This window comes from Rhinolophus sinicus, chromosome 13 (assembly GCF_057876585.1).
Source record: "Rhinolophus sinicus isolate RSI-liver-muscle chromosome 13, RSI-T2T, whole genome shotgun sequence".
Classification (NCBI taxonomy): Eukaryota; Metazoa; Chordata; class Mammalia; order Chiroptera; family Rhinolophidae; genus Rhinolophus; species Rhinolophus sinicus.
This window is the reverse complement of record NC_142513.1, coordinates 876872-900751: the sequence shown is the minus strand read 5'-3', so window position 1 is coordinate 900751 and position 23880 is coordinate 876872. Positions and strand designations below refer to the sequence as shown.

The 23880-nt window shown below is 53.7% G+C and overlaps 1 protein-coding gene across 12 annotated transcripts in view; it reads right to left on the bottom strand.

Annotated features, from left to right (window-relative positions):
• Positions 1–2832: 2832 nt before the first annotated feature.
• The window catches only part of DIDO1 (death inducer-obliterator 1), a 51159-nt gene continuing 30111 nt past the window's right edge, over positions 2833–23880 (bottom strand). For all 12 annotated transcript variants that reach the window (XM_019753390.3, XM_074317212.2, XM_019753389.3 and 9 more), the window contains exons 8-17: positions 19627–20098; positions 19368–19527; positions 18279–18395; positions 18052–18156; positions 17721–17853; positions 16941–17466; positions 16386–16539; positions 15562–15651; positions 14563–14758; positions 2833–7507 (exon numbers count right to left, since the gene is read on the bottom strand). In XM_019753390.3, the coding sequence (XP_019608949.3) occupies positions 4353–7507; positions 14563–14758; positions 15562–15651; positions 16386–16539; positions 16941–17466; positions 17721–17853; positions 18052–18156; positions 18279–18395; positions 19368–19527; positions 19627–20098 (5108 nt within the window). In that variant the 3' untranslated portion in view covers positions 2833–4352. The remainder of the gene's footprint in view (positions 7508–14562; positions 14759–15561; positions 15652–16385; positions 16540–16940; positions 17467–17720; positions 17854–18051; positions 18157–18278; positions 18396–19367; positions 19528–19626; positions 20099–23880) is intronic.

Genomic DNA, 23880 nt, shown 5'->3' with positions numbered 1-23880 from the left:
CCTTCCTGATGGATGGGTTTGATGGCCTGCTGTAGACTCAGTTACAGCTCCAGCTGGATGGCACCATCGTGCAGGGCCTGGCATATCTTCCAGGACACATTTGCTGAGTCAGCAACTGACATATGCTGCTCTCACTCCAAAGCCAGGATTCAGGAACCAGAGAATTAAAGGGGAAAGAGGGTGGCTCCTCTCACTATAATCTCTACTGGTCCACCAGCAAAATCTGTGCTTCCTGTTCCTGCAGCTTTCGGTTCCAGAGGGCTCAATCCCAGGGCAGGGGCGCTTCCTCCAGAGGACTCAGGGACCACTCACTGGGATTGGGCGGGTGGCTGAGACTCCGCTCGGCCACTTTGCAGTCTTCACCCAGTGAATCTCAGGGCAAAGACAGAAGAGAGGCTGTACTGGCTGGGGAGATGGGGCCTAACTGTCGAGGGGAAGCGAGCTGCTACTACCCAGTGAGGGGGAGGCGAACCGGGGGCACCTCTTAGCACTCCACGTCCTGTGACTACAGTCAGTGGAGAACGATGATAACGCTGTAATTCAGGCAGGACTACTGATAGCACAGACCAGCAGGAAGGGAGTTTGGTGTCCCAGCAGGCATGGAACCCGCCCAGCACAGGGGCTGGTTGACGGCCAGAGGAGCATGGTGTGGGCAGTGGAAGGAGGATTTCATCAACACTAGAGGTGACCAGATGATCAGCTGCAAAAATGACTGTCTTCCTACTTTGATATGAACATGCTTGTCTGCTTATTAACCACATACTTTGGTTTTCGTTTCTTCTTATTTCCTGTGTCAAGAGTGGTTGGCCTTATTCCCAGAGTTTGCAGGACAGGGCAGCATGCGGAAGTGTGAATCTCAGAAGAAGATTTAACGTGGCTGGAGGCAGAGAGGGACTGTGTCCTGGGGACGGCAGCGCATTTTGGGACGGTGTGTCATGTTGGGTGGGAGCATGACTGCTACTGTCTTTGTTTGGAAATTATGGCTTAAAGGGTGCTGCAAGCAAGGCCTGTGGAGGTGCTGGGCCCACGGTGGTGGGGGTGGTGTGTCTGTGTGACGGCTGGGCCACTGTTCTTGGAATCCTGTGTGTTCCTGGTTGAGGGGACCTTTGTGCATGAGATCTGGAGGCCAGCAAAGAAGCACAGACACACTGCCAGTTATGCCCCAAGGGTTGAGGTGGGTCACACCCCTGGTGACTCACCCTGGTGGGTGACAGACTGCTCAGCCCTCAAATCCTGGGCCAGGTGTGCATCTGCTTTTCTGCCAGCTTCTCAGGTAGGAGGCCCCATCATCCAGATTGGAGGTAGAGACTTTTGCCTTATCGGCATGTCACATGACAGGATCCTTGGCTGGTGGCCTTTGGTGTAGCGCCTTTCCCTTTCTCCATGTGTCTGAGACTCACTGTCCTTGCATTGACTTCCTTTCCGTCACCCCATTTGTGGCGGGGCCACCGTTTATCTTCATTGATCAAAGGGCATGTAGGTGGTTTCCTGTTTGGGCAATTTTGAATAAATCACTGCAAAGATTTGCTTACAGACTTGTGTGAAAGTAAGTTTTCATTTGTTTAGAGCAGTTTCTCAATCTTTTAAAAACTACTGTGCCCTAAGAAGCCTGTCTAGACTGTTTTCCTTAAGTGCCATCTCCCTCACGACATTCCAATCCTACAGGGGTACTTTGGGGGCTGTGGCCCCGTGCAATACCCAAGATGTGTCCCCAGAACCAATCTTCGGCCTCTGGGAGATGTTATCCCACAATAATGCATGGTCTGGGGAAGATTCTTGCAGGGGGATCGCTGGGCTGTGGGGTTGAACTCGACAAGCCACGTCCCCCTCCTCCCTGCAGTGAGGGACGTACCAGTTACCCTGCATCCTCACCAGCACAGGTTACTGTCAGTTTTTTAACATGCAGTGCCTGACATACACGCTGGTGGCCCTCCCTGCGGCTTCACAACTCCTCTTTACTAAGATCCTGATTAGCTCCCTTACAGGAGGGGCGGCCATGTGACACGGCCTGGCTGACCGGACAAGGTACAACCAGAAATTTTAGGAGGAGGAGCCGATGTGGCAGGCATGCCCGCCGGCTGTGTTCTGGGGCTCAGGCCCCTTGGAGAGCGCAGTCCCCTGCTGTGCCCCTCCCCTGGGACACTGCCTCCCTGTGTTCCTGGATGCTGGGGGTGGTGCGGAGAGGGGCGGCACCCCCCGGAGTCTTGTGTTTTCTGGTGAAACAGCTCCCTGCGTCCCCCCCAGCTGCCTCTGTTGAGGCAGCTGAAGCGCAGGGACTCGTTCCATACAACCGCGTGGCAGCCCCCAGTCCCGGGGGATTCCCGACCGGAACACGGCCACTGGGGCCTGGCCTGTGTGCTCGGCCGGCCGGACTCCTCCTTGGTCAGGTTCCTAGAGCCAAGCCCTGCACAGCACGCCCTGTACCGTGTGTGCCTGATGCTGGCGAAGTGGAGTCACAGGTGCCTTGAGCCACCAATGCTGCCTCACCACGAGCTTCCCAACCAGCCCGCTGCTCCTTTAAACCTCAGGCTGAGGTTTGGCCCACCGTGTGCCTGCTGACCCTGGGGACCTGCGTTGACCACATCACTGGTCATCGTCTAACCACACACTTGTCTCTTCTTCCTGTACCAGCTTCAGGCTTCCTGCTCTGATAGAACAAGACCCGAAGACAACAGCAGTAGGTGTGGGTCACCCACCTCCAGGTCGGACTGGGAGTCCCTGAAAGTAGATGCATCCAGTTGTCAGCCGGTCATGAGCTGGGTTCACCCAATCTTGGGTGTGAAGGGGTCCCCAGCTTCCCCACGTGGAAGAGATGTGATGACACACAAGACAGAAAACCTGTAGATGTTTATTCTACTTCAAGTAACAAAACCTATGAAGTTCCATGTTTTAATGTACAGTGATATAATACTTTGCAATATAAAATACAATTTACAGAAATTTCTATCAAGTAAACCTAAAGAAACACACTTGATTTTTACACTTGTGTATTTAAATTAGAAAAATTTGTTTTACATGTAAAAAAACCTTCACATCGTATTAGGTGTTGGAACTTGACACCACTTGAATGTAATTTAGCCTATGACACTGGGTTTATTACACCAATCGTCCCAACTGCTGTGTTCTCAATCCTTCCAAATTTAAACATTTGTGCTAGAAAGTGAAAAATCTGTAGTGACGTACAAGGGAATAACAGACTCCAAAGAACAAATGAAACTCTAATTTTACATTTGCAAAAGTAAGTTTATGAAAATATAAAAAAATTACCAAAGAGGATTTGTACAGTCAAATAAATTAGCAGTTTTCTCTTCCTCACACTTCAGAACTCAAAAAATACATGACAAGAAGCAATACACTGTCTTTCACAGTGAACGCGTTCTATTTGTAGTTCTTGAACTAAAATCACTATTTGTCATCTCAGACTTTATACAAATATTGTTCCATTTTCAAAGGCAAACTTTAAAATTTATCACCTCACAAATATAACAATTTAGAGCTAGTGCACTTTGCCTGGGATACAGGAAGAACTGCTCAGACGATGAAGTGAACAAACAAAATGTTCCTGATTATTCCAACCAAAGAAACCCACCCACCCCCCTTTAAAGTACACTTAATTGGTTTATTTTCTCACTTTGTTTAGGCTGCTAAAATTTAAACCTTTTTCAATAAGTTGTTATTCAAAATGTAACAATTTCTACTCAGATGTTGCTTTTAATCATGTTTTCAAAAAAAAGTATAAGGTGACATAAAAACTGAGCAAAACTAAGAAATGTGTTTTGTTTCCCAGTTGAAATTTCTATGACAAAAGGAAAACGCACGGGTAAGCTTTGTTTCTCAGCATTCCAGAGGCGGCTGATACTGCTCCCCCTCAGCCCTACCGCTTTCGGGAGAGCCTGTTAACCTGTAAAAACAGCTTGGGAAGCCTAGAAATACAGATGAGATGTCAGCAAAGGTATGGCTCTAAGGTCCACTGAAACTCCCTTAAAATTTACCATAGTCAAGTTATTGGAAAAGATAACTTTATAATCTGAAAAAAAGCAATATGCTTTTGTAGACATTTTCCCATTTCAGTAATTTTAAATGGAAATATTAAGAGTTCTTAGTTTTTTTTAAAAAAAGCATCAGAATTGTAAAGATGTGAAATTTTGTAAGAAACCATTATACACAAAATTACAGTAATTTTTGAAGTCCAGAATATTCTACTCTATTCTGCATCTAAGTTCATAGCTATTTGAAAAACTATTTGTTCGACACATTTTATGAAGTTGGCTTTTAAAAAGGATGGTTGCTCAGCTGAGACCACGCCAGCCAGGGACTGACACCAAGCCTTTAACGCAGGCCTGGGCTGGCCGCTAGGTCTGGGCGGCGGGCTCGGCGGCCCGTGGGGTATCGGCCTTTGGGTCCCGCGTGCTCTCCTTGCTTTTGCTGCGGTCCTTACGGTCTCGGCCCCGCTCACGCTCTCGCGCCTTTTCGCGGTCCCGGTCTCTGCTTCGAGACCTCTCCCGGTCCCGCCTCCGGTCCCGGTTCCTGCTCCGTTCCCGCTCTCTGTCCCTGTTTGTGCTCCGCTCTTTGCTTTTGTCCCACTCTCGGCAGGAGTCTTTCTCGCGGTGTCTGTCCCACTCGCGGCCCCGGTCCCAGTCCCGCTCTCGGCCCCAATTCCTGCTCCGCTCACGATCCCAGGGCTTCCCGTGCTCCCGCTCCCGTCTCCTCTCATCGAAGGCGCGACCCTGCCGACCCTCGGGCTGCCCTTCAGGCTCGTCCAGTGGTTTCTCTTTGGACCCGGCTTCAAACCGCTCCCTCTGTCGCCCTTCCAAAGTCTGGTTTCTGTACTCGTGGCCTTTGCCCTCTCGGAAGTCGGGCGAGGCCCACTGTCCGTCGGCCTCGGAGCCTGGTCCAGTTGCCCCGGAAGGCGGGCCAGCCTCATCCCAGCGGTCCTTGCGGTGCTGGGGGGGGTGGCTGGGCAGCTCCAGCAGTGGCCTGGGCACCGGCTTCATCACTGGGGTGGGCTGGCCCTGAAAGTGGAAGCGGGAAGGCGCCTGCTCGTTTTTCTCAGGAAAAGGAGCAGAAGACCCCCTTGGTCCACCAAACTGCAGGGGTGCTGGCGCCCTTTGATTTGCAAATCTCGGCGGGGAATTCACCCTTTGCTCTTCAAACTGCTGAGGCTGAATTCCCCTGGGTCCTGGCATGAAATTTGGTGCTTGGCCTCTGGGTCCTTCAAACTGACTAGGATGCGGCCCCCTTGGGCCCACGAAATGGCCAGGGGCTGGTCCTCTCTGACCCCCAAACTGAGCGGGAGGAGGCCCTCCTCGGGGCCCTTTAAACTGAGACAGCAGAGGCCTCCTTGGGCCCCCAAACTGGAAAGGTGCCCCGCCCCTGTTCCCCATGAACTGGCCTTGTTCTGGTCCTTCGAACTGAGACGGAGGGCCGGCCATCTCGTTGTATGCGGTGTCCTGGAACTCTCTTTTTTCCCCGTGGGGATCCTTGCGTTCTTCGAATTGGGGCGGTGCTGCTCCTCTGGGACCCCCAGGGTGAGAGGGGGAGGGGCCCCTGCTGTCCCCGTAGGGAGGTGGCCCGTGTGGCCCTGAGAATAAGGAAGGAATGGGACCCTTCTGGGCTGCGAACCTGGCCGGTGGAGGCCCCCTCGGCCCATCGTTGTTGGAGATGACATTCTCTTCTGGAAATGGAGGGACTGGGCCCCTGGGTCCTGGGAAATTGGGGCCATGAAGCCCCGACATCCCGAAGGTACGTGGTGCAGGCTCACGCTGCCCCTGAAACTGGGGCAGAGGGGCCCCTTTCTGTCCAGGTGGAGGGAATGGGGCGGCCCCCTCGCCAGGTCTGGACTGTGGGGCTCTGTCTCCTTCAGTTTCAACTGCTGAACGGTCACTTTTTTCAGCAAACAGAGCATTTCTCGGGTCCTCATACTGGGACGAGCCAAAGGGTTTCTCCTGAGATGTGAACGCCGGGCTCGAGAAGTGATCCCTCCCCACAGAACTGAAATTCTGGCTGGCGTTCTGCAAAGGGAAGGTGGACGGGAAGGCAGCGCCCGGGGGCGTGGGCAGCAGCACCTTCCGAGCAGGTCTGGCTGTGGGGGCGCCGCTCTCAGGGGGCAGCTGGGACGGATTCTCTGAGGGCTCCCCTGCGGGGCTGTCCTGCTGGGCCGGCACCTCGGCCTCGTCACGGGGAGCCCACGACTCCTTTTCTTCCGGGGCTGGTGCAGGCCCCTGAGTGGCAGCAGCCCCTCCAGGTGGGGCGCTGGGTGTGCAGTTGGCCTTGGAGGCCTCGCTCTCACTGCTCTCGGCTAGTCGCCGCGCCTGCCGAGGGTCCCGGCTCTGGCTCTGGCTCTGTCTCGGGTCAGAGCCTGGGCCTGGCCCCTGACTGGAGGGGGGCGCTGCTGCCCGGCCTGCAGCTGGCTGCTCATGCGGAAACAGCTCGGGCTTAGGCAGTGCCGCCTTTGGGGGCGGCGACATCAGCGCGTCGGACACAGAGAAGTGAGCCATGGAGGCCCCCACAGCGGCCCTCTGCAGCCGGAGCGCCTCCTCCTGCTCCTGCACTTGTCGCTTCTGCTCCTCGATCTGCTTGTTGAGTTCTTCTATCATCTTCTGCTGCTCGACCAAAGATGGGGTGGAGCCGTCAGCAGCGTAAGCGGCCGGCCTCTCGCTGGAAGCGCCTTTGCCGTCTGCACACATCCTGTTGGGCAGGTCGTCCACGGTCACTTTGGCTTCTTCTAAGATCGTCTCGTCCTCGGGGTCATAGGCCACCTCCTCGCGCTCGGAGCTCTCGGGGGCCTTCTCGCCGTCCGGCTGTTTCCCCAGGTTGCTGAGCTGCGTGTCGAAGGCTCTGTCAGGGCCGTACTCTTCCTCGGGGTCATATGGCCTGTCATCCTCCTCCTCCTCCAGAGCCTTCTCTTTTGACAGCTGACCAAACTGCTGGACAATGGGATCCAGCAAGGGCGCTGCCGGCAGCCCACACTCAGCCTTGGCCTTGGTGTCTTGCTGGGTGGCAGGGGCGGATTCCACAGGCTCCTTGGCAGGAGGGTCAAATGACTTTTTCTTCCCAAACAGAGTCTGCAGGATGTGCTCCAGGGGCGAAGCTGTTTTCAAAGCAGAGGAAGCGGCCGCTGTGACTGTGGCTGAAGCAGTGGGTGCCTCGGCGGTGCTGGCGGTGCTGGTGGCTCCCGGTTTGAGGGACGACAGTATTTTTAACACCGACGATGACGACGAAGCCGGCACAACAGGAGGCTCTGGAAGAGGGGGCGGGGGCGGGGGTGACCCCGGGGGCGTGGTGCCGACAGCTGAGTCCCCAGAGCAGAGCTGATACTTGGGGGGCTTCTTCTCGGACTGCGAGGCCGGAGGCACTCGGGGGTGGACCGAAACATCCAGTTCTTCCTGGGTCTGCAGTCGGGGTCGCTTCTCCTCTACCTTGTCGAATTCTCCAGCATTTGAAGGCCGTTTTATTTTTTGACAGATTACTAACCCCAGGATGATGTTTGGACGAGGTGACTCGAGACCTGCAAAACAAAGCACTGTGTGAATTTTAGACTCTAAATTCAGCTTCCGTCCTTCAGAGGTGAACTTGATCAAGGGCAGCAGTGGGGAATGTTTTAATAGGTAGAAGGAAGAAATTGTGGCAAAATAAAACCAAGTGTTTGGAGAGCTTATTGCAAAAGATCGTGAACACACACACCCATGTGCCTGCCCAGGCCGACAGGGGCTGTTGGACAGGAAGCAATTAATCCCTGGCTCATAAACCACGAAACCAAGGGCACGATTCGTGAGTACATTCGCCCCAGTCATCAGAGTTGACATTACAGCCTTCAAAACGACATGTAATACTCAAGCAACAGGGGGGAGAGGCGGCGGTGCAGGCAGGCCACTATGCACATGGCCAGCGTTCTTACCCTACAGGGAACAAGGCATGAACGTACTAGGACGCTTAGCTATGCTCTTTTATTTGCCTCTGGCTGCACATCACGAAGGTAACAGCCCTTCTGGTCTTGAACTTGTGAGTCACGACACCTGAATTAAGCTAAATAAGCTAATATTAGAGCTTCGACTAGAACCTAATTCTACAACTCAACTGCAACGATCAATACGATTGTAATGACCAATGTAACGCGTGCCGTTAGCTAAGTAAGTCCATTAGCCGCGGTGTCAAAATGACAACTCACGGGAAAAGTGATGCAGACTGAAATGGCTCCAGTAAATATTTTCAGGTTTAGAAGAAAAACTCAGTGAGAGCTCACTTATCAAGAGCCACCTAATGCTCACTCTTTGTAAACACAGGGCCTGGTGTGGCAATCAAGCGTCGAAGTTTCGCAACGCTGGTGGCAAAGAAAATACACTGGGGGTTTAGAGCACAGTATAGTTCTTAAAGGTTATTTCTTTACAAAGGACAGTATTCCAAATGGTGGCACACTGCATCAGGAGCACTGGTATTTCCGTAATGCTCTCCCACCCCCACACTCCTCATAAATCTGGAATGCCAAAGGGAACAAAAAAAATCCAAGTCACCAAACAGTAATTTAGGGAGAAATGTTACACAAAGGACAGAAAGTTTGTAATGAAATTGCATAAATTCAATTTATAGTTTAACATTACTATGGTATATATTGATGTTCCTTTTTTTTTTTTTTACTTACTAAAAAAGAAAATCAGTGTTTTTTTCCCTATTTTGTGATTTCAGCGATGTTAATCTCCCTAAATCCCAACAGACATGGGCTGGCTGACAGGCTGAGCTCCAGGTGCTGGACGTCCCAGCCACCTGAGGCCCAGAGGTGACCCAGCACCACACGGGCTGCCAAGGCACTGGCCCTGCTCCACAGGCTGGTGTGCGAGCTGAGATGCCCACTGAAGACCTGCACCCCTAATGCCCCAGGATCTCACCACCTTCATCAGAGAACGGCTTCCAGCATGTCCTATCCCTACCCTGCCGCTAACAGCCGTATCCAGGGAGAGGAGCAGCTGGGCAGAGGGCCCAGGGACTGACAGCCTGGAGTTTCACACCCAAGTGTCCCTGCTCAGATGTGCGGGGTAGCCAAGTCCACTTTCTAATTAACATGAGTTACGGGTATTTTAACTTGAAACAGTACTTCTCAGTGTTCCCGCTCTTTCCTGAGTGTTTTACGGCATCGTCACACCGTGTTTGTGTCTGGTCAATTGTTAAATTGGCTCTGCTGGCCTGTCTGGACCCAACTGTTGACAGTAGCCCTAGAGCCTGCAGGACAGCTTCTCGCAGGCCTCTGCTCCCTAAAGGACCCCACTTCAGAAGGGGAATGTGCGCAGCCACATAGGTGGCTGGGAGCCTTGGTGTGGGGAGGTCCCCCAGAACTTGACCTCAACGCAGAGGGGCTATGCCACATGAAAACCAGCCCAACTTCTGAAGCACAAGGCTTGAGGCAGGAATCAAGCTTCAGGTCACTAAGCCGTGTGCCATGGGAAGTGACTGTTAAACCCAGGAGGACACGGTCTCCGGCCCTTATGAAGGGTACCACGCCAACTCCAACTTTTAATGGCTTAACATGCTTACTCAAGACAAGACTGTATCCCAGCCTCGGCAGAACCCTTGACTTTAACCTTTGTCATCATATTCATGGTGGGAAAGGTCATGGTGAAATTACTTGATCGTCTAGTAGAACTTCCAGCTGGGTGGGGGTTAGTTTTGAATTTCCCCACTCATCTCCTCCAAGATTTTAAACGGGGCTCTCAAAAATGCACATCCCTATTTTGAAGCAGTCAAATCTTATAATCCGACTGATATGTTGGTGTTATGGCTGCATGTTTGAATGGTAACCTACATTCACAGGAGAAAAAGTCAAGTCCACTGAGCTATGCTGGGTCTTGGACACAATCCCTACTGAGACGAGAGGAGGGAACGCTGCAGAGTATAAAGGGGTGTCTGCATGGGGCGGTCACCCAGCTCTCCCTCCCAAAGCCCCCGCGACCTGGCCCCAGAGAAGGGGCAGCGCAGGGACGAGGCTGGCTGCAGGGCGGAGACCAAGGGCTCCAACCCAGGGCTGCGTCTCGTTTGCAAATTCCTCCCTTTCTCCATTGTTAGAAGCAGGGCGCTCACTTACCCACCTCCCTTTTGAGGGTTGTAGAGGCTTGTAATTGGCGCATCAGATGAAAACAAGCACGAGGTGAGTGGGACTGCTGTCAGGTCAGCGGTCCCCTGCTCTATCCCAGACAAGGAGGGTCGGACAGACTGAGAACAAGGGTGTGGGCACTCCCACCCGACGCCCAAGGCAACGCGGGAGCAAATGTTTACCCTCGGAAAGGACTGTGGGTGAAAACAAGCCTTTAGCTGCCGGATCCTTTCTGAGTGGTCACGGGGGAGGGGAGCCTCAGCTCAGTGTTCCCATTAATCCTCACACAGGGGAGGCACGGGAAGCCCAGGGTCAGGGTCATCTGAAGAGGCTGTGCCACCTGGTTTCCTGAGACAAGACCAAAGCAGGATGCGTGCCCAGGTGTGTCAGCCACAGGGATGTGAGGGAAGGTGAATTGCCAGGAAGAGGAGGGAGTCCTGGGCTCCCCATGTATCTCAAACTTGACACATCATGGGACAAAGCTTTTTAATAAACCATCTGAAAGCTGACTCCTTAACCCCCAAACTAGCAAAACATTGCTTTCACCTCTAAATCTGTCTGGCATGCTCCACTACCCATTATTTAAAATGAAAACCCTCTTACGGTCTGCCTGTGCAAACAAAATTTTCCCACCTGCTGGAACAGAAAAGGTGTAGGAGTTACTAGGTGACAGTTTTTAAGTGTGACTGGGCAGGAAAGACTTGCAAACACAGGTAGCGGTGTGCCCGCCCCGCCCTCCACACGCAGGCACGCACACGTGCACACACACCCCTCTCCCGCTTCTCCATTTTGAAGCCATACGACCTGACAAAGCCACAGGGCTCGATGCTCCAGCAGGAATGAGTGTCATCTTGGTCCAGGTGGCCTGCAGCCCTTGGCTGGGCGGCACGACTGGACGGGAGGCGTGCTGGCTATGACAAGCACCGGGGGACACTGGGACAGGTACTGAGAGCTACTAACGGTTCAATTCAAACAAACAATGAGTGGTTTCCACGGAAAACTTTTATTGGTTTCGGAGGAGGAAGGTACAGTCGGCAGCAGGCGCTGCGATCAGTCTGCAGCTATCGGTACACTTGGAGACCAGAGGTCTTACCTGACAGCATTTCAGGCACAGAACTTCCCAGCTAAGTTAAAAAGGGAGCACAGAAAGGGGACACTATGCACGCGAACAACCTTGGAAGACGGCCCTCCCCATCGGCTGGAACACCTCCAAAGGCACCTGCCCGAGGCCTCAGAACCCCCAGCACCTGAGCCTGCAGCCCCTCGGGAGGCGTGGACCTGCCACGTTCAGTGCTAGAGGGCCCACACAGGGACGCACACGAGCAAGCATCAGTCGGCCTGGTTTTCCACGTGAGCCCCACGTCCCCAGTGGGGACGCCATCCGTGTCGGCGGCACTGAGCTGAGCTAACCTTCGTAGTGGGAAAGATGCCCAGCTGGATTAGAGGGACCCAGGTTTTGCAGTTGTCCTTGGAAATACTGCTGCCATGTTACAAGGCCACTGAGTGACACCAGACGGCCTGGCACGTCTGTGGACAAGTCCCGCTTTGGCGGGTTTCTGAGATGAGATGTGGATGGGCAAAGGTAAAGCCGGCTGAGGAGGGGTGTGCAGACCCAGGGCCCGGCGCTCACTGTCCCGAGTGAGTGCTGACCAGGGCCGGCCACGCTGCTTTCACAGGTGAGAAGACGGTTTCAGCACCGTTGGTGTCCTCACCTGCTTCTCAAGTGCGACCAGCAAGAGCTCAGGGGGCACCATCTGGTCCAAATCTACTCGGGCCCGAGCTCACAGCTCGCGTTAGCTCCGTGAGCTAAGGTGTGTGTGTTGGTCACTGCCCCCTGCGACGACCTTTCCCACATAACCTTCTCACACTCCCACAATGGTCTCCACGGCCCCCACACGGGCTGGCAGCTCCCAAGCTGGAGCTCTGTGTTCCCAGAGGCCTGTGCTTTGAGCAAGGCCTCTGGATGGAGAGGGGGTGCAGCCAACCCTGGCTCAACCATTTACTGGGTGTGTGACCTCAGGAGTGACAGCTGTGGGCAGCACACGTCACCCCCTCGGAGAACAAATGCTCTGACCTGCGGTGGGGCCAGTGCTGAAGCCTGCTGGGGACCCTGCTGAGGGACGTCACTGTCCCACTCTGACTGGGCCTGAGCCTTCACAGGATGCCGTGACAAGACCAGCCCTCTGAGGGCAGGGACCCCTGGGTCAAGAGCAGCGTGCCCACGCCCAGCCTCCCAAATGCACACACGCGCGCACACACACACACACACACACAACCCCAGGACAGGTGGAGCTTGTTATCTGGGGTGTGCTAAGTCACGCAACGAACACGTGCTGCAGCTCAGGGAGACAGCCTGGCCTGGAATCGAGGTGGTTTGGCTGATGTGGACGTGTGAAAAACATATACAGATATTAATGTATGTAAAAACACTGACAACAGAATGAAAAATAGTATACTGAATTAAACAGGCTTAAGATTTAGAAGCCCTTAAATTAAAAAAATCTTTTAAGAGCTCATGAATGAAAAATCACTGATTACGTATCTACAATCCTTCTTACTGTTTTAACAACACACATTTGTTGTTTATTGTGGAGGGAAATCTGCCTGTCTTTAGGGCGTCCCCCTCAGGTAGTGTCAGAGCCTCAGGAATGTGGATGGAGCAGAGTGTGACGTCCACTCAGCCATTACCGAGTGTCTGGTGGTCAGTGCCCATCACTCTTAGTGGGTAAGGCAAGAGCCCCCCACCCCCAGCCCAGCCCAGCCCTCCTGGCCGTGTCACCTTGGAAGCACCGTGTGGCCCTCGCCTCGCCTCGCCTCTCCTCTGCAGGGCTGCACACGACCCCAGCTCCCACCACAGCCCAATGGAGGGGCTGCTCTGTGGCCTCCCCTGACCCCTCCTGTCCCCGCCGAATTCTGAAGTGGCACCCTTTCCCTTTGTGCCAGCGGCAGGGCCTGGCAGGCTGGCCTGGTCACCACCCCCGAGGACCCCGCAACCTGACAAGATGTAGCCACTGGGCTCAGGGAGGCAGATGGAGCAGCGAGATGGGCTCACACCAGGAAGAAAGTGTTTTCATTGTTCGAAAGGGGTGACTCCGGGACCCACCAACTCACGTCTCCACAAAGTGCTCTACATGTGGAGAGGAGTGTGTCCGTCTGACCAGAATCCCCCGCCCACTAGACCGCACTCGGTGTCTACACTGCTGACTAACCGGAGGCTTTTCACAGGTGTCTGAGGAGTCAGCTTCTTCATCTCACCTCAGGGACACGGACGTTCCCCTTCACGGTCATCCAGGAAGCTGGCCAGCCGCTCCACCAGCTGCGCCCTCGCCAAGACCCCCACCCCCCCAGGTGGTACTTCTTCACGCCCAGGAGTATGACAGGGCACCCTGAAGCACTCAGATGATTGGATGCATCGTGCCAGTGACAACAACCCTGCAATTACGGGCATGCCAATCCCTCTTTGGGCACAATTCTGAAAACGGGCACCGAGCACCCCTGCAGGGCCAAGCGTGGGCTCCACGCAGGCTCAGGGCCGGGCGAGGGTGCTCCACTGGGTCCCGGCTGTTTAGGGGCAGTGTGAGCACAGCATGGGCTGCAGGACAGGGCCAAGGCCGCAGAGGTGCCAGGGTCTGGGCAGCACCAGCGACGGCCCGAGGCGTTTGGCCACCACCTCTAGAACAAACATTCGGGAGCACGTGCTGTGTGCTAGACCCTCATCTTCTAAGGTTTCTAACCCTCGGCACTTTGTGGCCACGGAGATGCTTCAGGTTAGGCATCTTCCGCCAACTTCTTGGTACAAAGAGCCGGGCACTCACAGACCACATCCCCTGGGACTCACCCTCAACCCCTTGATGAGTCTGGTTTTTTTAAGGTTAACTTGTAAGTAACCCTTAAAAAGCAGCACTTTATAAAGGAAGAGCAAACACAAAGTATCTCGCAAAAGAGGAAACAGCTTATGAAAATCAGAGCAGGCGCCTTAAGTCATTATTTCTGGAACTCTTTAGTTGCCCCTGAGCTGCCGTGGCCTGCGTGCTGGGAGTCGGCGTTAGAGGGAGCCGTCTGCCTGCCTCTGCGCTGCGGGCTGAGCGCTACTAGAAAGCCGAGTGCAGGCACTGGCCGACGAGGGTGGCGTTACCTTTCCTCACAGGCTCCTGGCACCGGCCGTGCACTGACTGACCCAGGCCACCGACTCAGGCCGTGACAGGCGGGCTGGGCGCCGTGGGTCCCTTCGCTTCATCAAGCTCTTCTGGGCAATTATGCCGATGCAGGGGTACTCCTAGTGCCCCCATTCCTACCCCGTCTCCTGGAAGCCGTGCCCTCGAGCTAAATGCTGCTCTGTGTGGCTCCTACCCCTGGTCCTCCAGTCAGGTGTGCCGAGGCGGCATGAGCACCTGGCCACCACCAGCTCAGTAGGACACGTGTGGGGAGGGGGTGTGTGGGATCAGAGGCACCTACTTGCCACCCAGAAAGCTGGAGCTTACCTGGTCCCTCAAAGGGCAGGAGCTTGGGCGGGATAGGGTCCTCGGCGCTGAGCGGGATCAGGTAGAGGTCCTTGACGTGCCTGCTGTTATTAGCGACCACGCCAAAGCGGCCGCGGCTGCTAAAATAGGAGTAGAGAGAGATATAGGCCACCTCCTCCTCCTCCGTCGCGGGGTGAAAGCGGATCAGACACAGCTCCTACGGTGAGAGCACAGGGGACAGACACATGGACCTGTGGCTGCTCTGGAGAGGCGCCTGCTCTCACTGTGGGCCTCAGCCCCAGAAGCACTCTGGAGCCAGACCGAGTGGCTATCGGCTTCTCACCCTGCTGTCCAGCACGTCCAAGTCATGGGGTGCAGGGGGGCACAGGCTCACGTACAGGCTGCCAGGCTCCCACCTCGACCTAAGTCTCCTTAGCCCCGGGGGCCTCCACACAGCCCCCGCCCCCCAGCTCGGTGCCAACGAGTCGAGCCACGTGGGTGCCAGCCTGGTACCATGTCGGGGACACCGGCCTCTGCTAAATGCAGTGACTGTGGTCACGACTGACCGGCTGTGTGATCTACAAAAGCGCCTGTGTTAGGAGAAACTGGGAGAGCTACACCAAACGACAGGCTCTAACCCTTCTGCAAACCTGACACAAACTGAGCCCCTGCCCAAGGTCACGACCCACAGCCGCGGCCAAGATGAGGTTCTCAGCGACCCGACCACCTCCCAGCCCCACCCCTTCACTCACAAAGACAACAAACAGGAAATGAAGCCTTTCTCACGAACAGAGAACTGCATGTGCACTATTATAATAAATCAGCAACGGAGCGCGTCGCTGTATTATGCTAACACTCTCAGTTATCCAGCTACAAACTTCATTTTAAACATTCACCTGGAAACATCTAAGAAGCAGTAGGCTGACATTTCGAATATTAACCCAGGAAGGTGAGAAGTGAGAGAAAGAACCAGACAGACACACCTTCCGTGGGTGTGGAGACTAGACTGTAAGCAGGTACCTTAGACACAGAAGATTTGAGTTTGCCGACATAATCCCAAACCGTCCTCGGTGCGATCCTTCCACCAATGTGAATCGTGTCGGGTAGGTCCTAAACAAAATGCACGTGCATGAACGACCGGTGGGACGCGTTCAGAGACTGACGCAGTCACTTCAGGGCACTGGCTACCCGACACTCAAGAAAACCACACCGATTCCAGAGAAAATGGTCATTAACTGTACCGAATGCTGCTCGGCTAACACTCAGGGCTGCGAGCTACCAAACCACCAAACCCAAGGCTGGTGTGGTGACAAGCTTCCGCCAGACAGCTGACATCTGGCAAAACGCTTGTGCCGTCTCTTGTGAACACCAGACACAGTACTGCCTCAGTATTATCCAAAAAGGACTGGCTGACTGCTCCTTGCTTCGGTCTCAGTGCTGGCAGTTTTCATTAATCGCGAAAAATAAAAGATCTGTTGTGTGTGTCACTCCACACCAAGGTGGGTCACACAGGCCGGCCCTACCCCCGGCTGGGCGCACGCATGCACTGGGTAAATGCCCAAGCTGAACAGAGAAAGCAGGAAGATGAACTTCGGCTTTTTCATAAGGGCTGGGATGCCCCGTTTCTCATCGGAATTTCTGCCAGCTGTCCAAACTGGTCCCCTGCAGACTCATGAGCGCCATGCCAACCAAGCTCCTTGCGTATCCGGACTCTTGGTTGGAAGGCTATCCCACGGTGGACTCTGGTATAGGACCAGAACCCGTGACAGATGTACGTGTGCACACACAGACACACACTCACTCTCTCGCTCTCTCTCTCTCACTCTCTCTCTCTCGGTTCTAACCTCACTGAGATAATCAAAACATCCAGAGACAGGATATGCCTTAGTGACAAACTTTGCTACGCTTTGCATGTTAATAAATCCTTTCCAAATGGTGCTGAGTCGAGACAAAAATTGGGCTGTATCTCCTTCTGGAGGGGACCGCGACTCTGTGATGCTGTAAAACAGAACCATGGAAAAGAAGTCAGTTTCTGAACAAAGAATTTCCCACATATGAAGATTTTACATATTGATGAAAGTACAAGTGAATTCCTGCCAGTTTCGGTAGCTTACTTTTGCAAATTAACTACTTCAATCACAATGACATACACAGGTGCTCTAGTCAAAGAGAAAGAAACGAACAGGCAAGGACGTGAGATGGCCATGGACTTGGGTGTCTGTTTTCTGATCAGTATCTGGAGGTGGTGCCCGGCGTCCTAAGTCAGGGGCCTCTAAACGCCTCCACCAGCCGCAGAGCAGCAGTCTCTGGGTACCAGCAGGGCTGAGCTACTGGATCGCTCACTACTGCTCCTGCATCTACAGTAACGAGCGGTGCTGCGATCCACGCGGACACCGTACCTGATGCTCGGTGATGGTGGGGCCGCCAGGACGTATCTGGGCTCAGGGGACGAGGACGGCTTAGCCAGGATGGACTTGGGCACCAGCACAGAGGCCACAGCAGGCTTCAGGATGTCTGGTCGTGGTTCTGCTGGGTGGATGCTGTCCGGGTGGGCTGATGCAGGGGTCGTGACTGCGCTTGACCCACTCTGTGCAGTCCTGGGGTCTCGGCCAGACATGGTGACCGTGGTGAGCACCGCAGCCCCACAGGAGGCCGGGCAGGAGGGCCCTTCCAGGGCAGAGGGCTCGGGGTGGCTGTCCCCTGGAGGCCCGGGGAAGCCCTTCCGCTCCGAGTGTGCCCGAGAGTTGCTCTCTGGGTCCGGCTCAGAGGCATTCTCAGGCAGAGCTGGCATCACTTCATTAGCTGAGCTGAGAACTGGCTCCGAGGGAGAGCTGTCGTGCTTGGGTTTGGGCTCTTCCTTCCTAGCAGAAACGGACACTTTCTGTTTCTTTGGAGCTGGTTCATCTTCTGACGATGGAACTTGACCTGAAGGAAAGAGGAAAGGCCTTCGTGAGAAGTCTGACACTTGTGAGGGAGCAGCCTGTCCACGAGTAGGCCATGATTTCTTGCAAGAATAAAAACCCTTTAAAGCTCGGAGCTGACTTTACAAACTCCAGAAGACCATCCTAGCCTTTGAATTTCTTAAACTTGCGTCAATACCATGGCCATTAGAAGGATCAGCGCCTTTAAACGAAAGCAAGTCAAGTGTCCCTTCCAAAGTTTCAGCCCAACATGCTCACCTGTACAAATCTTGCAGTTCAGATCAAAGAGATGTGCCCGGTGCTGGCTGGTGGTGTCCTTCAGCATGCTGCTGAAGACGTCCAGGAGAGGCGCGGCACTGCTCTCAGGGACAGCTCGCACCGACTCCTGTTCCTGCCGGTGAAGAAAGAAAACACCAAGGTCAGTTCCTCCAGGCCCAGCACACGTGAGAAACACCTCGTGGTTAAGTGCCAACCCAAAGGACCACCGAATGCACGTTCCCAAGCACTGTGCAAGGGCATATACTGGCAGAGTCATGTCTGCCCCAACCATCCAGTGGCTTCTTGTCAACAGTGGCAGCCAAGTGCTTACGTCCGAGTCTGACACAGGTGGAGAATCTTCCATGTCGGGAATGGTTTCCTGCTTAATGGCAGTCCTCTTACTTTCATTATGCAGCCTCGCTCTGGACTCCATCACCTAAGATGTAAACAACACACACACAGCCTTACAACACCTTTTCTGGGCGGGAGCCCTCCCGCCAACAGCCTAGGCTTCTGGAGAAGCCCAGCGCCCCAGCAGCCACGCCCACCAGCACTCACAGGTTTCGTGGGCCGCTCTTTCCACACGGAAAGCTCTTTAGATACAAGTTCCTCTGGCTTCATTCTCACAAGTTTTGCCAAAGAAATTTCTTCACGCAGAACACGATGGAAGAGTCCCTGTGAACAAACGTCTTTCATTCACTGGTTCAAAAACACCTGAGTGACTGTTTCTAAGATCCTAGAAAGGATCTGGAGACAACACAGCAGCAGGGGCCTGCCCTGTGGCTTCCAGACAACAGCCCCCAGGAGTAAACACTGGGCTACCCCTGCTGTACAGCAAATGTGCCCAGAAAACATGGGCACCAAGGTCACACAGCTGACCTCAAGGCCCATGTTGCACCAACTGCTGAAAAGACCTCAGAGAAATCAACAATCAACTCCAAAAGGCAGTGTTGGGAATAAAGGTAGGAAAAGACCTCTTCTGCCCGGGGTTGACGTGGAGATGGAAGCTGGAGCTTTCCGTGGGACCCTGCGTCTAACACAGGTTAAGCATCCACAAGGCCGGCCAGAAGCTGGGCAACCGTGAGCCCAGGCAAGCAGCCAACCCATTTGATCCTGTGGGAAGAGCACTGCCCACCCACAGTGCTGCAAAACCAGGTGTGCACAGCACCTGTCCAGATGGTGAGCATGGCAGTTTATTGATCTAAGGAAACCCAAATGGACAGGCTCGCTCAGCTGATGGGGAATGACAGTAAGGCAGAAAAGGCTGGCAGAAGCAGCCCAGATAGATATGGAGATGCCCACATACTAGGACAGAGGATTTGAACTTGACTCTGGAGCTGATGGGATGACGAGGACGCAATTATACAGCCATGCTTAAGAGACATGAAGCTGGCAGGATAAAGATGGACTCCAGGGAGCGGGTGAGACCCCCCAGGTCTCCGTGAAGGTAAGGAACAGAAGGATGAGTGACGATCCCACACCAATGGCCTATGGCAAGCGTCCAAGGGGATAAAAAGCACCTTTTAGCTGCCACTAAAAGGGTAACGATGGTTCAGAATGCTGTGTTTAATGTGCCTCAGCTAAAGAAACCAGAGAGCAGGTTTCCTTCTGTGGCAGGGCCACGAGCCCGAACCCCGAGGTGCACACCTGGTTTTTGGGGTCCTTGAGGTTGAACATGAGGCTGCGGTATTTACTCTTATAGCGATTGTCCGTGACGTGGAACAGGCCAAACATCTCCTTCTCGATCCGGAGGGCTATCTTCCCGACGTCATTCTCCGTCATGACCAGGTCATCGCTGTCGCTGACCCTACGAGGCACAAAGGAGCTGCTGTGTAAGCCACTGCACCTGCACGTTCCATTCCACTTGAAATGGAGAACAGGTAAGAAATGAAGCGCAACAGCCCACCTTTTCCACAAAATCTCCTTCAAGGAGCGTCGTATATTTTGCCGAATCTGTGAATTTGGCTGTGATGGGGCAGCGATGGAGGTCCCCAGGCGTCCCGGGGCAGGAGAGACCAAGGGCACAGAAGCAGCTACAGGCTTCCTGGTGGCCCCCAGCAAGGCGGCAGAGCCCGGTAACTTTTTGGAAGCAGATGTGGCGGCGCCAGGCACCAGCCCTGCCTGCTTGGCGGCTGGAGCACTGCCCGAGACGGAGGCTGAGAGCCAGGGCCTCTTGGGTATGGTGCCCTTGAAGCCCGAAGGCGCCTTCCTGACAGCTGGCTTGGCCGCTGCCACATTTCCGGAAGGAGCCTTGTTTGGAAGGAGCCTTCTGGCCGGAGGCTGCTTGCCGCCCCCCGACGAACCGGGAGGCACCACTCTCTTGGGTACCGCAGACGCTGCTGCTGGGCTCTCCTCCACTTGTCTTTCCTCCTTCACGGCTGCAAAGGAGACACACACGCTTAGCGGGCCAGGATGACACCCAGGCGCGCTGTCACGTGTCCTGAAAAGCATGCTCACGCTTAACCTAGCAAACACTTTCCAGGCCTTATTGCATGAGATACTGATTTAGAGAAAAGGGTTTTTTAATACTGAATTCAGAAAAGGAATGTAATTAAGGCCTCCATCAGTATTTACAATCACAGCCATGCTTTATTTCAGAAAGAAATGCTCGACTGTATTATTACTGAAACCTGTTACTTCAACCAACAAACTCTACTTATCATATGCTTGATATAAATCGTTAGCTAAGCTTGAAAATGGAAGTACAAACTTACATTATCCAGAAAAGGCAGATTTTAGAAGAGCACCTCATTAAGAATTCAAGTGTTAATCTTTTTGTAAACATGAGTTTAAAAGATCTTTTCAGGATGGATCAAACAGACAAATTCTCTTCACATTTTAAATGCATATGCACCCCAGGCATTAGAAGGACTACCCCGAGTCCATTCGGGGGGTAGGGAGCAGTTGCTCATAGGTGTTCATCATTCTTTTGGACAAAAGTCAAGTGAGTAAGACGACTAATAAAACACAGGCAGTTCTCCAGCATGTGAAAGACCCATTATTTTTTATACTAAGACATGACAAGATACAGTATTCAACGGTTATATAAACGGTCCCATTTACAGGCCTCTAGTTGTGTTTGATCACTGTGTAAGACAATAAATTAGCAAGGATTGCTGACTACAGCTAAAAGATATTATCAAAACACCTCAACGTGCACAAAAATCTGTTGCCAGCAACCTTCTTTGGGGTACGCCAAAGGGTTACACTGCACCCTGTGTCAGACTGTCAGACTTAAAGTCTCAGGAACGCAAGACAATCCTGAACACGACTCAGGGACCTGCTGCCGACCAGGAGCAGGTCGGAGCCGTGACGGCGGAGCAGGTGGCACACTCTCGGTGGTCCGTGCTCTGCACACCAAGCAGAATGGCAGGGACCAGGGGACCCCGTGGGCGAGCCAAGACACCACGGGGATGCCACCTAGGGCAGGTGGTCGAGTCACACAGTGAGAAGGTACCTCCCCGGGGCGGGTTTTTCTCAAACTACCCCTGCGGTAGTGAACCCCCCCCCCCCCAACTTAACCCAGGGATTAAAAGTCAATCACCAGCCAGCCAGCCATGCTCCTTTTAACTGTCGCAGTGAACAAGGGAGAGAGTCTGAGATCTGGGCAGAGGTGAGATTCCACATACAGTCCCAGCCCTCCCTGCAGGGGAGCTCCAGGGCCCCAGTGCAGCCACCACCAGCAGCCACGGGCATCTTGGCAGGGAGCCAGAGCTGTCACCATTGCCCTCAAGGCCTTCCCTCCTCCAGTGGTGGGTGCTAAAAGCCCATGGGGACCTCACGTTTTTCCCACCTTGCAGTGTAAGTGCAGTCGTCTAATTTTACAAAGTTTGCAACAGCACTTCGTGGACCCAAAAGCTAGGACAGTGTGAGAAGTACTTTGTCACCAAGCATCAATTCTGACTTTAAATCACTTCAGCTCAAAGCCCCCCAACCACACGTCCCCGGCCCACCTCTGCCTAAGGTGGCCTGTCCACCAGACCCCGTGCACTGACATGCCCAGGCCTAAGCTGTCCAGGTTTCCAAAGACCAGTGCACGTGCCACCCGGCCTGCGGGTCCCACCCACGTCCATGACCATCAAGTCATACCTCACGGCTTCACTCCTTCAGGAGATGGATTTCTAAGTAAAGTACACTATAAAGTCCAACAAAGTAAAAACAGGGACATACGACAACCACCAGAAACTACACTTCTCCATGTATTATTTCATCAGGGCTTCAGATACCTAAGGAGTTAGTGGACTTCAGGACTTGGAAACGTTACCGCCTCACATGTGGCTACCGAGGTCTGCAGGACGGCTGGAGCTCAGGTCAGTAAATGAGATGGACGAACAGAAGGATTAACGGAAGGACCTCTTTGCAGGGAAGTGGGAGGGGGGAGGGAGGGTGGCTGCACTGGTCAAAAGCACTGTAACCCTGAGCAGAGAGTGGTAACACCGCGGGGCAGGGAGGCCAACCACTGGCAGCCATGGAGGCATGAACCGCTGAGGATTAAAACTGGGACCTCGAGCCAGTTCCGTCAGCCTTTTACAAACACGAACTTTAGGACAGCATTTTGGTAACGCACTTCAGTAACTCTCAAAGCTGGCCTAAGGTACCTCCAGAAACCTCACAAAGATGCCTGATTGTAAGCTACAGGACATCTGTGTGATGTGGCCTAAAACAGATCGTCGCTTGTGGCTGTCATTGTTTCAAGTGACACATTTGTTAATTGATCAACACTTCTACTGGTCTAACTGGTACCTTTTCTGAGAGATTATATTTAGGCTATTTCCAATACCTGTGAGTAAAATGACCCAGTATCCATGGTAACAGTAAACATGTGTTATCTATTGAAAACGCAGGGAGGGGATGGCTTTCTTAACTAGGACATTTTATAAAACGAGCTGCTGCCACCTTTTTAAAGCCAACCTCCACTTTCCCTTACCTGCTCCCTAGAGTGGAGAAACAGGTCTAATTAAGCAAACAAATTCTTAGTAAAATGCTGAGGTGGACTGACTTGGCAGGGAATGCTGGAAACATGCAGGAAGTGCTTCCCAGCAAGGGCCACACTGGTCCCTTTGACCCCACTGTAAGCTGCACGTGTCACGTGCTTAACGACAGTGACCTCGGTGCAGTGCTGGAATGTTCTGACAGTGAGAGAAACGCTACCATTTTTAAACACAGCTACATCAAGTCTGCAAACCCTTCATCCAAACACAGTTCTAACTGTATTAGCTTGTGGATAAATTTACAGAAGAGCAAGGACTAACTTTGTAACCAGCCAGAAAAAACCCATTCTAGAACAGCAGCGGCACACCCCATGCCAGGGTGGCTTCAGGGGACAGCCGACGAAGTGCTGCCGAACTCTGCTGGCAGCACTAAGCATACTACAGTGTGGGCAGAGACGGCCCTGCAGGGGTGTGTGCCAGGCCTGGGCTGTTGGCAGCAAGGCAGGCGGTAGGTAGCTTACACCCGTGGGGACTTGCTGTGGGGGGAAAAGCGTTGCCAGGTTCCGGGCCAGGTCTCGACCCAGGGAGCCAGGGGAAACCTGTCGCTCTAGGACAAGCTGCCCGTGGGACTGCTTCTGCCCACAGACCATGCTGGTAAAGGAGATGAATTGTTGGGGTGAAGCCAAGCAGAGAGCAAAGCCAGCTGGTGTCCACGGGGATCAGTGAGCAGCCACACACTCCAATTGGCTCATTTCCAACAAGCATAAAACTAAGGGCCTCGCCACACGGCAAGGTGGCTGTGGCATCGCTGGCCACTGGGTGGCACTGGCGGGCCTCAGTGGAGCTTGGGAGGACACAGGTCTCCAGCAGCTGTGCTGCGCTGTTCCCCTGGGAAGCTGAGCAGATGCCCAAAGGAAGCTACAGCGGGTGGGCAGTAGTGACGATCTGCCCAACACCCACGTCTAGCGGGGGCCTCACGGGACAGCTCGGCGCAGGCACAGGACCTGGGAGAAGCCTCTCAGAGCAGCTGGAAGTTGCTTTCTACCTCTTGTCCTACTCACATTATGCGTGTTTACCCCAGAAAGGAGCTTCAGGCATCTGAAGGAGCTTCAGACGCCTGCGCAGGCCTATTGAATAATTGGCTGTAAAAGCCAAGTGAGCTTCTGCTGTGACAATGAGTGAGTGAAAGCACATGGTGCAGGCAAGGGACAGCAGGCCTCGGCAGGGGT